Source organism: Tachypleus tridentatus, chromosome 10 (genome assembly GCF_004210375.1).
Source record: "Tachypleus tridentatus isolate NWPU-2018 chromosome 10, ASM421037v1, whole genome shotgun sequence".
NCBI classification, from domain to species: domain Eukaryota; kingdom Metazoa; phylum Arthropoda; class Merostomata; order Xiphosura; family Limulidae; genus Tachypleus; species Tachypleus tridentatus.
The window spans coordinates 60,047,025-60,059,763 of NC_134834.1; the positions used below are offsets into that span (position 1 = coordinate 60,047,025).

The 12,739-nt window shown below is 30.3% G+C and overlaps 1 protein-coding gene across 1 annotated transcript in view; it reads right to left on the minus strand.

The window, feature by feature from the left end:
- The window catches only part of LOC143229380 (ankyrin repeat domain-containing protein 17-like), a 126,934-nt gene that overhangs the window by 14,392 nt on the left and 99,803 nt on the right, over positions 1 to 12,739 (minus strand). The window contains 3 exon segments of the mRNA XM_076461621.1: positions 1,014 to 1,211; positions 8,121 to 8,222; positions 8,224 to 8,318. Of these exon segments, the coding sequence (XP_076317736.1) occupies positions 1,014 to 1,211; positions 8,121 to 8,222; positions 8,224 to 8,318 (395 nt within the window).

The following is a 12,739-nucleotide window of genomic DNA, read 5'->3' on the forward strand; positions in this document are numbered from 1 at the left end:
TGATGATAAAAATAGTGGCTAATTCTCATCCTGAAAATACTGTCAAATAAATGTTTATTACTTCAAAATGATATCCTTTTATTTTCTCTTATAATAAAGAAAACAATTAAATAACACCATCCAGAAATATCGTGTAATGATGGGTAATAAAGCAATTGGTAAATGATTTTTTTTTAAATCAGTTTCCATAAGACCAGAAATAAACCATTAAATGTTCAAGCTGGCATAAGTTTAATTTTCTTTTAAGTCAACATTTTGAACATTTTTTCTTTAGAAAGAAAACACCATAAACCAGGCCTCACTTAGAGAACTCCTAGCACACCCAATACTTATTAGCTGTTTGCTGTTGACACCCACTTTGTAAGTGCCCACAATGTAGAGTTGCAGGAAGCATTCACAGTCAGTATTATTACATATATTGGTAATATATCTGATAAATGAAACTAATATCATCACAACTATATTAATAATTTCCAGTGAGACACTAAGTCAAATTAGATAAGACTCTTGGTTTCCATGAATAGTTTACATTCAATGAATTTTGAGATTTTTGCAGTCTGCTAAAAATGTTTTGATTACCAATTTGTATTTTAAAATGGTAACACTGTACAAGACTTCTTTTATAACAATGCCAACTGATCTGTGCAAATTGACGTTTGCACACTTAAAAGGAGAACAGAATTAAGGAAGATGAAAGAGTTTTAAAATATGGGTTCTTTCTGACAGTATAGGTTTTAAAAATTAACACTTGTAATAAATTATTAATTCTCTTTTCTATTTCTTTAATTTCATATATATGAATGAAAAAATAAATTACAATATTTACCAACTATAAATTAACACAGTTATTCTGTTAATACAATTTATAAAACTAGTTATGTTCTACAAGAAAAAGTTTACTTTTGTGAATGAGATATTACATGCAGTTCTGTGACCTTTCATCTGCCTTTACATTGTACATATAATTACATTGGCATATAATTAAACTTCATTTGAGCTTCTATTTATCTTACCTGTTCCAGTCTTTCCTTCTTTTTCTTTCTTTTCTTTTCTCTTCTACGAGCTGCAGCAGCTTTTTGACTTTCTTCTCTAGAACGTTCTTTATCAAGCTCTTCTAACAGAATACTAGCATGCTTGTTTGCTTCAGCAGCTTGCCTCTCCTTAGCTGTTCTAATAATTTCCAGAGCTTGATTACACTTCTTGTGGAGTTCCTACATAAAATAATAAAATAAAAATGATAATAGTTGTAACTAGAAAAAAATAGATTTTACATAACCTCTTTACCCTATAAAACACATCAGCCAAAAAACAAACAATTTGATCTGATAACATGAACATTTACCTAAGTATCCTTATAATGTTTGGAAAATAATTATGAAAAGTATTCCAAAACAGAAAACAAATAACTTCTCAGACAACATGCAGGTTTCTCAGATTCAAAGATAACATCACTCCTAGATGATTGTGTTGATGCTATTTTTCAACAATTTTTTCTTCATTGCATAGGTTAATTTCCAGCTGACTTTCAATATATGCAGTGGAGGACAATTAACCAGAAGCTGCAGTGAAATAAACAGTGGCATGCAAAATGATGGGATAAAAAACACAAATCAACCTTTTTGTTGGTACTGGGTCCCACCCAATACAGACCAGTGGTAAAGGTGCTCTTAATGCATTAAATACCATTTTAGGGCACTAAATATTCACAGTATTTATTGCTAGAATGATCAGTAAACATTAAACTTTTACCACTAATTCATGTTCCAATGATCAAAATTACATACCATTTAACATGCAAGTTAGTTATTTCATAAAACATACAAACAGATAAGACACAAAAGTATTTATAATTGGAATGATTAGACCAATTAGATATAAACTGGTCATTTCATGAAAAAATGAGGCAAAACTTGCATAAATCAGTTTCCAGAAGTGCAAATTACTGACCAATCTTTTAAAATTGGATATTCTAAAAGGTAGATAAGGAATATTATGCTAGCACATAAGAATTTATTTATCCAATCAAACTTTTCTGTCAATTTTAAAACAACTTCATGCATACTTTTCCAGTAAATTTTGGCTGATAAAGGGACATGATGATGTAATGGCAGATAATACATCAGATCAGTAAGACACAGATTTCTGTTGTGTCTGAAATTCCCTGGTTCCACAATTTCAACTTTTATGTGTGTAAACACTTAGAGACTGAAAAGTATTTTCTGACTATGTGACATTTAATACATTTGTTAAATGTCTTCAATTTGTAACAAAAAGTCCTTACTTATTGAACACAATTTCAAAAATTGTTTTATACCCAATTTTCCCCAACATTCATCAGATTATACGTATTTCTGTCCAAGTTAGAATCAATCTAAATGATTTCACACACAAAAATAATGTTGCCAATGTAAGAAAAATATCTAATATATATATAATTTGAAAGAAACAGGCAAAAAGCACACATCATTAAAGCAGATGCAGAAAGATTTAAAGCCTACCTTTTTGCTGATCCTTTTTGTTTATCTGCCATTGCACTTTTAGAGGTTTATACATTTCTGAGGTGATTGGTCAGCTGTCCATCAAGCAGCCAGTTAAAATGAACCTCAAATATTGAATTTGGTTTATTATAAATATCAAGGCTGACAAGGACAAGACAATCTTGAAGATAGCCAACTACATGGTTCCCATACCTTGAGCAGAATGAAATTCCGGACTTTTCCCAGACATTTTCCTGACCAAAATATGTTATTCCCTGACCATTTGTTCTATGCTTGTAACATATAATATGTGAAATTGCAAAATATTATTCAAGCCGTACATTAAGTCACAGTTTGCTTAAATTTCACCTTGCAAAATTTCAGTAAGATTGATCACACCATTCTTGAATTTTTTATCTTTCATCAGAACATAAATAAGGGCAGTTTACCCACTTGTTTATGATTCTGTATACCATCACCATTTTATTTTAAATTCAAATCATAAAAATGTTAATGCAGCATAAATAACACTATATTTTAATATCTGTGATTATTACACTAGAATCTTAACAGGAACAGGTTTAGTACTGCAAAATGGAATGTTCTTTAATAAAAACACTTATGTCAGTATTTATTAACCTCCTCAAGACCAAATTATGCTATAATACTAGGTGTATGTTTTTGCTAATAAATTATAATAACTCATGAACATTAATAAATCTAAACTACTGACATTTTTACACATTGCACAATTTCTATGACACCTTTTGAAATATAAATTTGATTTTTCCGATTAACTTGTAATATATAATGCAATCAAAATTACTACATGTCATAGCTATTTATTACTCTTTTCATACATATTACATGATGGTTGAACCAACACCAATTTTAAGTACACACACACACACCTCACCACACCAGGCCAAATTATGCATATGCTTTGCCACTTTGCTGAGAGAAAAGATAAAATAATTATCTAGAGTATAAAAACTAATTTAAAAAATATTTATCTCACTATATTTTGTACAAAAAAATTATTAATTACATTTTTAAAAATAAAAAACCCAGTCATTCAGAAACCTTCACAAAATTTAGAAAAATAAAAATTTCATAATCATCTTTTGTCTTTAAAAATACTGTAAAAACTGCACAACACTGCTAAATGTAAAAACCTTCAGTTGTTTCAAAATTAGTTTATTCATTTTTGCCTGTCTCAAGTACAACTGAAGTTACGAGAATGCGAGGACCATGTGCAGAACATAAATACAAAAGAAAAGGAGGCTGCTAAAGCTTTTCACAGTTGGAAAATTTAATGATTTCCATTGTCTGAACAAAAGCTCCAAAAGGAGGCCAAAAACTGACAATTAGAGATAATAATTACAATTCTTTCTCCAAAACAAATTTTAATAAAACTTACATCAACTCTTTCACAACACAGGCTCAGCCAACTTGAACAATCGTGTGACCTTCTTTAAGGTCTTTATAGATTTAATATTTCTAACTTTCAATATAATGTGAATATCTTCATAAAATTTCTCTGTTTTGAGTTGACATGTCTTTCACATACAAAAATCATTTTTTAGTGAAGTATTTTTAATAAACTAAAATAAAGATTTGTCCATCACTATATTGAGTAAATTGTTTGAACATTCTATGTACAAAGTAATTTTCATGTTAAGAATAAAAATACTTTTCTCATTTCAAAACTCTAAAATCCTAAAACTTCCTCAAAAAACATTTCAATTTTGTGTACATTAACATTTTATCTGTTGTTCTCTCTACTCTAACTCAAAATGGAGTCAGTCAATTTAAATGACCTCACAAACCACCAAAAAAAATCTAAATTGCCCCTTTTTGTCTTTCTACAATGACCAACTTGTAACATGAAATTACATTTGCATATTCTAAGTAGCTTTAAGCTTATAACTGTAAGGATCTAATTATAATTAAATTTTGTTGTTTTATTGCCCTTTTAACCATATTTATCCACTACTGCACAACTAAGTTCTAAATCACTTGGGACATGTACAGCTCACATTAAGTTATCAAATTACATTACCCACATGCTGCTCATGTGCTTACCTCACAAAACACTTATTATATTATCATTTATTTTACCTAATCTAAAACCATAAAGGATCCTTATTTTTACATTTTAGTTACTTTCATAATAATAAATAAAGTATAAACATGAAAAACAAGAAATAAAGTACTTAATCATCTTTTTTCTTCCTATCAATTGTCAATGACATTTAACCATATTTTTCATTATTTTTTTATTAATGGTAATAATGCACTAAATGATTTGGATTTAATTAAATAATACACCAAAAAGCACAGAATTGTAACATACAAAAATAATGTTTGGCATCTCTTAAACAGACTGACTTCTGGTCCACTTGATGGACCAATAGTCCTGTTAAATACTACTGAAAATGTAAGTTCAAAAATATGGCAATCCAAACAACATTTCTTTCAAAAGCTTGTTTGATCAAAATGCAGGCATCACTCTTGAGCCCACTGTTTGGTGCAGTTGTATTGAAATAAATTCCTTAAGTGACATCTTAGAGCTTCCACTCTTGAAGGACATAAACATGTGTTTGCTGCTTTTCCATGTTATGGATGAGTCTTAGCATTTCTAGGAGTTTCTTATCTCCAACTCCAATCACAGCAATAGTAATTCAATCGATTTTTCTATATCCCTTGAAAGGTAACTGGTAGAAGCTTTACACCCAAATGAAGTACAATACGATAATATGGGAGAAAGTTTCCTGCTCTCTTTTGGAAATCTCTTCCCGATTTGTACAGCAACTGTGACTGACAGCACAACAATATTAATCCAATTAATTTTTCTCTATCCCTTGAAAGATGACTGGTAGAAGCTTTACATCCAAATGAAGTACAATAAGATAATATAGGGAGAAAGTTTCCTGTTCTCTTTTGGCAATCTCTTCCTGATTTGTACAGCAACTGTGTCTGACAATGTTTTGAGAGTACAACATCTTTCAAACTGTGTCCAAGAAACCAATCAGCATCACCAAGGTCAAATGTAGTTTTAACTCTACCTTTGTGTTTATATGTTAAATAATTCATTTAAATCTTTGCAAAAGAAGTGTTCCTTCACGCAATAGGCTTCTTGTGGTTATTCTTGATCATTTTCAGGGTCATCAATTTTTCTAGCTTTAATATTGCATAGTTATCAGTTGTCATTATCCTAGCTTTTTCCCAATAAACAAAAGTCAGATGACAGCTCTCTTGGACAGTCTTCGTGGTGATACAGACACTTTAAAAAGAACTTGCTTGAGCTCATGATCAGGAGTAGACCCCCCCAATCAAATATCAGAAGCATTTCTTGTCATCAAAATAATCATAACCTAATGACATAAACAAAGGTAGAACTTAAGAGATAATTTTTGTTCTGACTGCATATTATTACGACTTCATGCTGATTAACTAAAGCCTATACCCAGTACTTGTAGAAGCCAAAATACCAGAATATTCTTAAAACTAGTTGTTTTAAGTTTGTTGGATTGTTTGGCATTTAAATGGTGCAGAGTAATAAGGCTCTCTGAACCAAACAGTTGGGAAAAGAGTGACCCAACCTTTGCAAAAAGTGTTCTCTCTTGAGAAAGTTATCCTCATTAAGATTTCAAGTCAAATCAGGTGGCTCATGGTGCTACCATCAGAACCCACATTGTGTGGGCAAGGAGGTTTTTTGATTCTAGGAATCAAACAAGATGAGCATTGACCATCCTCTCCAAGACTTTATAGAGACAGCTCATCAAAGCAATAGATCAATAGTTTGTTAAAATCTTGGGATACTTCCCAGGCCCAGAAAAGGGTAGTATAATAGCTTGGTGCCAAATATCAGGAAAGACATCTTACTGCCAAATCAAGTTGAAAACAACCAGAAGGATAGAAAGAGATAAAGGAGATAAATGACACAGCATCTCATAATGAATACTGTCAAGTCTGATTGAAGTACTGCCAGATCAATGAAGAGCTATCTTCAGTTCCACCATGGTAATTGGCCAATTATAATTGGAAAGACCCACCTCCCGAAAAGAAAGAGCTATCTCTCAGTGCAGATCTTGATAGCCGAGAAGGCTGATGAGGAGACAGATGAGCCAGAAAGATAGGAAAAACTCTCTCCAGGAATGTTAGCAATGTCAAGGACTTTCTCAACTTTCTGATCATCTGAGAAAGCAAGATCAAAAGAGTTTGGGAGGTGTACAACCCACAGACCTTCTGAATCATTTCCCACGCAACTTTGGAGCTGGTGAAATTAGAGATGCTCAAAGTATCTTAAATCCAAGATTCCTTTTTGCTTTGATGAGTGATATCAACCATGGCCAGTTTTATGCTAGATGATAGAAAATGGTCTCTGTTATGTGGGTCATTCTCCACACTCCAAGAAAAAAGAATACAGTGAGGGTCAGCAAGCAGACAGATCCATAGCAGTAAAACACTGAATGTGTGCATGAAAGTAAGTAAAAGAACCATCACTGAATAGAAAGAGATTATGATCCACGAGCATACATTCTACAGAACCCCCTCCATTAATGGCAACACCACATCAGAAGAGATATATATAATAGGAGATGGTAATTGATCAAAAGAACATCTTCACTGAACTGATTGCAAGTCTCTCCTGCAAACAAGTAAATGGAACAAATAGCAAATGGTATGACACAAAGAGAGATGAACTAAAACAGCTTCAAGTGAAGTGGATAGCAGTACAGTTGTAAAAGACATGTACTGGATGACCAGCAAAGCCACACTACCATAGGTTCAACCATCACACAGCCTGTCTTTCCTACAGAGGGAAAACTGTTGAATGGTGATGTGATTGGCAAGATGATGAAAACTTTTCTGTAAGGAAAAACAGACATAGCAGTATGAACCAATCAGGACCTTAATGTTACCCAAGTTAGAACATAAGCAATGACAGTTCCACTGTATCAGTGTGACCATTGTTATTTATTAGAGGATGAGAACAGAAAGCCCTTTGGTTTTATTTTTCTAAAATTACATAATCTTAAAACCATTCATGTCAAATTTAAAAGTATTTCAGTGGCTAGTTTCAAAAGTTGCACACCTGCTTAAAAAAGAAGTAGGTCATGGTCATACTAAAGAGATTTTTTTCGTCACAATCTAAGTTACAATAATAGAAAGTGTGGTAACATAAAAAAGCTTTTTAAGAAAAAAAATTCATATCTGATTTCTGATTCACCACTGAAAACAAATATAAAACCAATCTTTATTTAAAATATACATACATATTAACTGTTAAAATTGTTATTTCACTTTATAAAATCAAAACACATCAAAAGTTTATTTACCAAGACTGAATGCTCTGAGCAAAATAAATACTACTCACACTTACTATATGAAACAGTTTTCACATATACAATTTCAACGTGTTTCAATTTCATTTTAATAGTACATTTTATAATTAATATGACTGTCAGTAACTGATAATTGAGAACATGCAAGGTTTTAAACATTTGAATTATATATTTACTACTCAAGTGACAGAAGGAAAAACTGAAATAACACTGTTTTGCACTTGATAGCTACACAAATACTAAAGACAGATATAATATTTAAAACTGCACAAAATCAACACCATTTACCTACCTTATCACTTAAGGTGGCTATATACCTAATCATTTCTTGGTCTAATGGATATTGGGAGACATGTTTTACCATCCATTTTACAAGTTTTACATGTCCTTTTTTTAAATGCTGCCATCAAACAAGACACTTTTCTATTGTCCTGGCTGTCAATGTCAGCACCAGCATTAACTAAAAGCTGAACTACATCTAAATGTCCACCTAGGAATAAAACATGTCATCAGTTCATCTATAAGAAGTAGAGACTTCTAAGTAAAATAGTAATATTCTAAAAAAATATTCCTCCTATTTAACACATACCAACATTTTAATTTTGAAACATTTCTCATGAAGGTTTTATAGTTAAGGTAAGATATGAATAGTTCATGAAAGTTGATAAACAATTGATGATTTTGCTTGAGTAATCACTTACATTCAACTGTTTGATTATAATCAGGAGTCTAATTTCAAAATACCAACCACACTTCATTTAATATAACACGCATCTTCAGGTAAAATAACTTAGGAATAAGTTACTTTTCTTCAGTCCTGTGCTATAATTTGTTATATACATACTATAATCAGAAACCTATAACAAACTGAAAATACAATTAACAGTGTTCAATGGTATTCTCACTACATATTCCCACAAGATTACTAAAACAACAGAAATTTTTATGCTGAAAGTTACATTACTTTGCAAGATTTTGAAATAATTTTTATATTAAAAGTTAACACTTTTATTACTCTAAGAAAAAAAAATTTGCAAGTAAAAGATTTAAATGCATGCATAGTTTCAGCTGTAGGTCTTCATCAAATATTAGTTAACTGGATACATTTTAAATTGTTTTAAGAAAGTATTTTCAAAACACAAAAAATATAGGACCACTTGACCAATAATACTGTTGATGTTCACAGAAAAAATACTGGAGATGGCTAGATGGAATAATTATTTAAATGTTTTTCAAACATATTGAAAAACTGTTTTCATTTTTTGTTTCAAATAAGTACAACATCTAGGGACCTTCGACATTTCTTTATTTTTATATGAAAATCAGAACTGTTGTTCAAATATTATGCATTCATGAAGATATTTTGAAAAATTTTTTACTTTCCAATAATAAAGGATGGATTCAAAAAGCTAACACCTGATGTAGACCTACAACAAAATTAGTTAGATTTTTAAAAATACTTTACTCATAAGCATTTGTTTTTTTTTTATGTTAAAGTTTATTAATTTGATGTGAAAAAATTGTTTGGAAATGTCTCAGTATCTTCAAAAGAGCACTACACTGTCTAAATGATATACTTTGTAATACAGATTATAAATAAAAAAATTACTAAACACAGCAGTGACTAATTTCCTAACCATCAGGTACAGGATAACATAAGTTACATATTGCGTGCATGACTATTTTGAGATGATAAATCACATAGTGTAAGGGAATGCCCACAACTACACTTCAGTAATCAAGCATGGGATAATTCAGGTGCATCTTTACAGAAAAAAGGGACAATAAAAAGAGAGATATATCAGAGGTATTAAATTAACCATTATTTTGTACATAGCAATATCCTTGTGTGAAGAAGCCAACAACTTATTTTTTGAATTGACAAAATGTCAATTCTAAACATCTCTGTTTGTATCATATTTATTTTTCATTCCACATTAGGTCAAAATCAATGTCATAACATTGCCAGATAAAGTTAAGATATACAAGTAGGATTTTTTAATTCAAATTTCTTTTCACTAAATATTACCAAAACAGAAAATGTTTTTCATGCATTTTAGGAAATCAATAATTAAGCTACTTTAAGTTTATATGAACCCCCCCTTCTTTATAGGGCATTTACTTCCCATAAGACCTACATGTTATAAGCTGAAGTCCTTGTTTCTGATACACAATTGCCCAAATATACTTTCAATTAACATACACTGGAAAAAATAATTATACTTGATTTAAATGCAAAATACGTAAATCACTTCATAATAATACTTTATTTATTTATAAGATTTTTTGTTCAATTACAAACACCACAGACTACATACATCAGTTACATGTTTAATACAACCTTCCACAACTCAATAACGATCTTCTAATTAACCAAAACAAATTAACTACATATAGACTGTAAAATATTCATTCTTCTGTATTACTGCAATACACGAATACTGTTGAACCACTAAATTCCTTTAAGTTGTAGTAAAAGTATACTTTTTAACTGTATATACAATTATACACTTTGAATATCTTAATATTATTTGTAAGATAAAATAAACCCAATATTACAAGTTCTCCATAAAAAACATTTTATTTCTGGTATTGTATCATTTCTAACCATGATGTGCATTTCAAAAAATGTTTTAAAACATCAGAGTTGATCAATAATTATGCACATTTGCCAAGAAAGTACCTGGTTACTTTCAAGATTTTAAAATGAGAAAGAGAACACTCTTTGGTCATAACATTGGAATGCATGGATAGAGACACATTAATACCTGCATGCTAAGCCATTTCTCTGAATAAAAAACAAGTATCGCTGTTTAAAAAATATTCTTAATTTCTGTGTCTTAAGAAAACAGAAATATGAAAGTTATACAAAAATTCAGAGAGGTAACATACTTCCGATTGTCCACAAATGCTGAATAGCAAAAATGAAAACAAGAATGATAGAGTAAAAACACAACTACTTTTTAATATGCATCATGTATTACAATCATTATGCTGTTTACATTTTCCTGATATAATTTCAAGTTAGTTCTGTTCTACAGGCAAATAATAGGAAAGAAAATACTATCATAAACAAATATATCACTGCTTTCTCTGGACATGTTTGAAAGTAAAGACAAAACTTTCAGAATGATGGTTAAGTCACTAACAGAAATATTTTTTTTTCAATGTTTATTATAACTATATTTTAATTGCAAACTATTTATACATAATAAATCATGGAGTAAGTTTTTTACAATTAATACTACACAATATAAGATACAACAGTGAAGAAAATTTGTATGTAACATCCTTGTTTTATTACCTTAATAAAATGACTGATACTTACATCTTTTAATGCTACATTATTATTTTTATATTGTTTACTGAAAATCAGTTAATACATTGACATTTGTAATTTATTAAACATTAACCCTATGCTAAGGATAAATTAAGTTTAATGACATTGAAAATCCAAGAAGATGTGCATAATAGACCTCTGAAGTTACAAAGTTATCTTCACAAAATTTGACAAGCTTCTAGTAATATTACAAGTCTATTGTACACAAAAAATTTGAATTTATATTAAAAAATTTATACTAAAGTTTTATCTATGAATTTCTAAACTTTTACTGAGTCAATCTGAATGCAAAAAAGATATTTATGTTAAAAGTAAGAGCATTTCCTCTCACCTTACAGTTTTCATATTTCATTTGCACAGCCTCTAAAACCTACTAAATTAATATTATAAGTTTAAGGTAGAAACTATATTTTATCTGTTACTGTCTCTAACACCAACTGCAGATAAATCATCAATACAAAATAAAATGAATATTTTTTTATATACATTATTTATTATTTTTTTATATACATTATTTATTTCCACATTTTTAGTTAATGATTTCAACTATTCAGATCTATTTTAATTTTAAGGTTTTCTTGTCTGGTCTTTGTACCTACAAGGTGTACAAGCAATAAACCCTAGTAGAGTAAACAAACACAATACAGTAATGTAAATATTGCAAGTTCACCTTTCCTATTAACTGATCTCATGAATTTTATCTTAGGTTTCAGTGCCAAACTTACGAAATTTAAAATGTAAAACTTACAATTACTTTTGTTAAAAATATATACCAGTTAAATGTTAAAAACTAAGAAATTTAGGACAAAATCAAACCTCTCACTGTTGGAGGACAGACAATCAACTTTAATTCTTTTTCTCACTAAGTTGCATCTTCAAAAGTGAATGTTTTCTTACAAGTACTTATCTTCTATAAAAAAAAAAAAAACATTTATCTTCTTTCTGTCATCTAAATATCGGTAAAAACTTTTCACAATCAGCACACCAGCCTATATACCCCATAAAAATTGCACCACTTTTAAAGATGTAAGTATCACATAACATTGCACCACCTACTTTGATGCAGCTAGCTACCTCTGTTATGCCTGCTCAATCCTCACTTTTAAGAATTTGCTGGATCTAGAAAAGAAACACCATCAGTGGGGAGGAAGAGAGGGAAGTACCTACTGTATAAGAAAATGTTAATATTCTACACAGTTTGACTTCTGTTTACACAAAGCTATAATTCCACACTGCTAATAGTGAAGGGACCTGTTAGGTGCACAACACTGAAACCAAATGAAAAGCGACCATCCACAGTGAATGAGTGTGCTGCAAGATGAAAACAAAGCACAACCCGTGTGGTACTGCATTATTCCTGGAAGAGGTATACTTTTCAATCTCGAAGTATGAAACGAATCCAATATGGGCCAAAAAAAAGGATGTGCACCAGTGCAACTTGTTCTATAGTAAAATAGAAACCAAATGAGCTATATACATACACAACTGGACAGGCAAGTTTCCATAACTCAATCTTAGAATTAGAAGGGAGATGATAAAAAGAAAGAAAGATAAAAACAAATATACTGTAA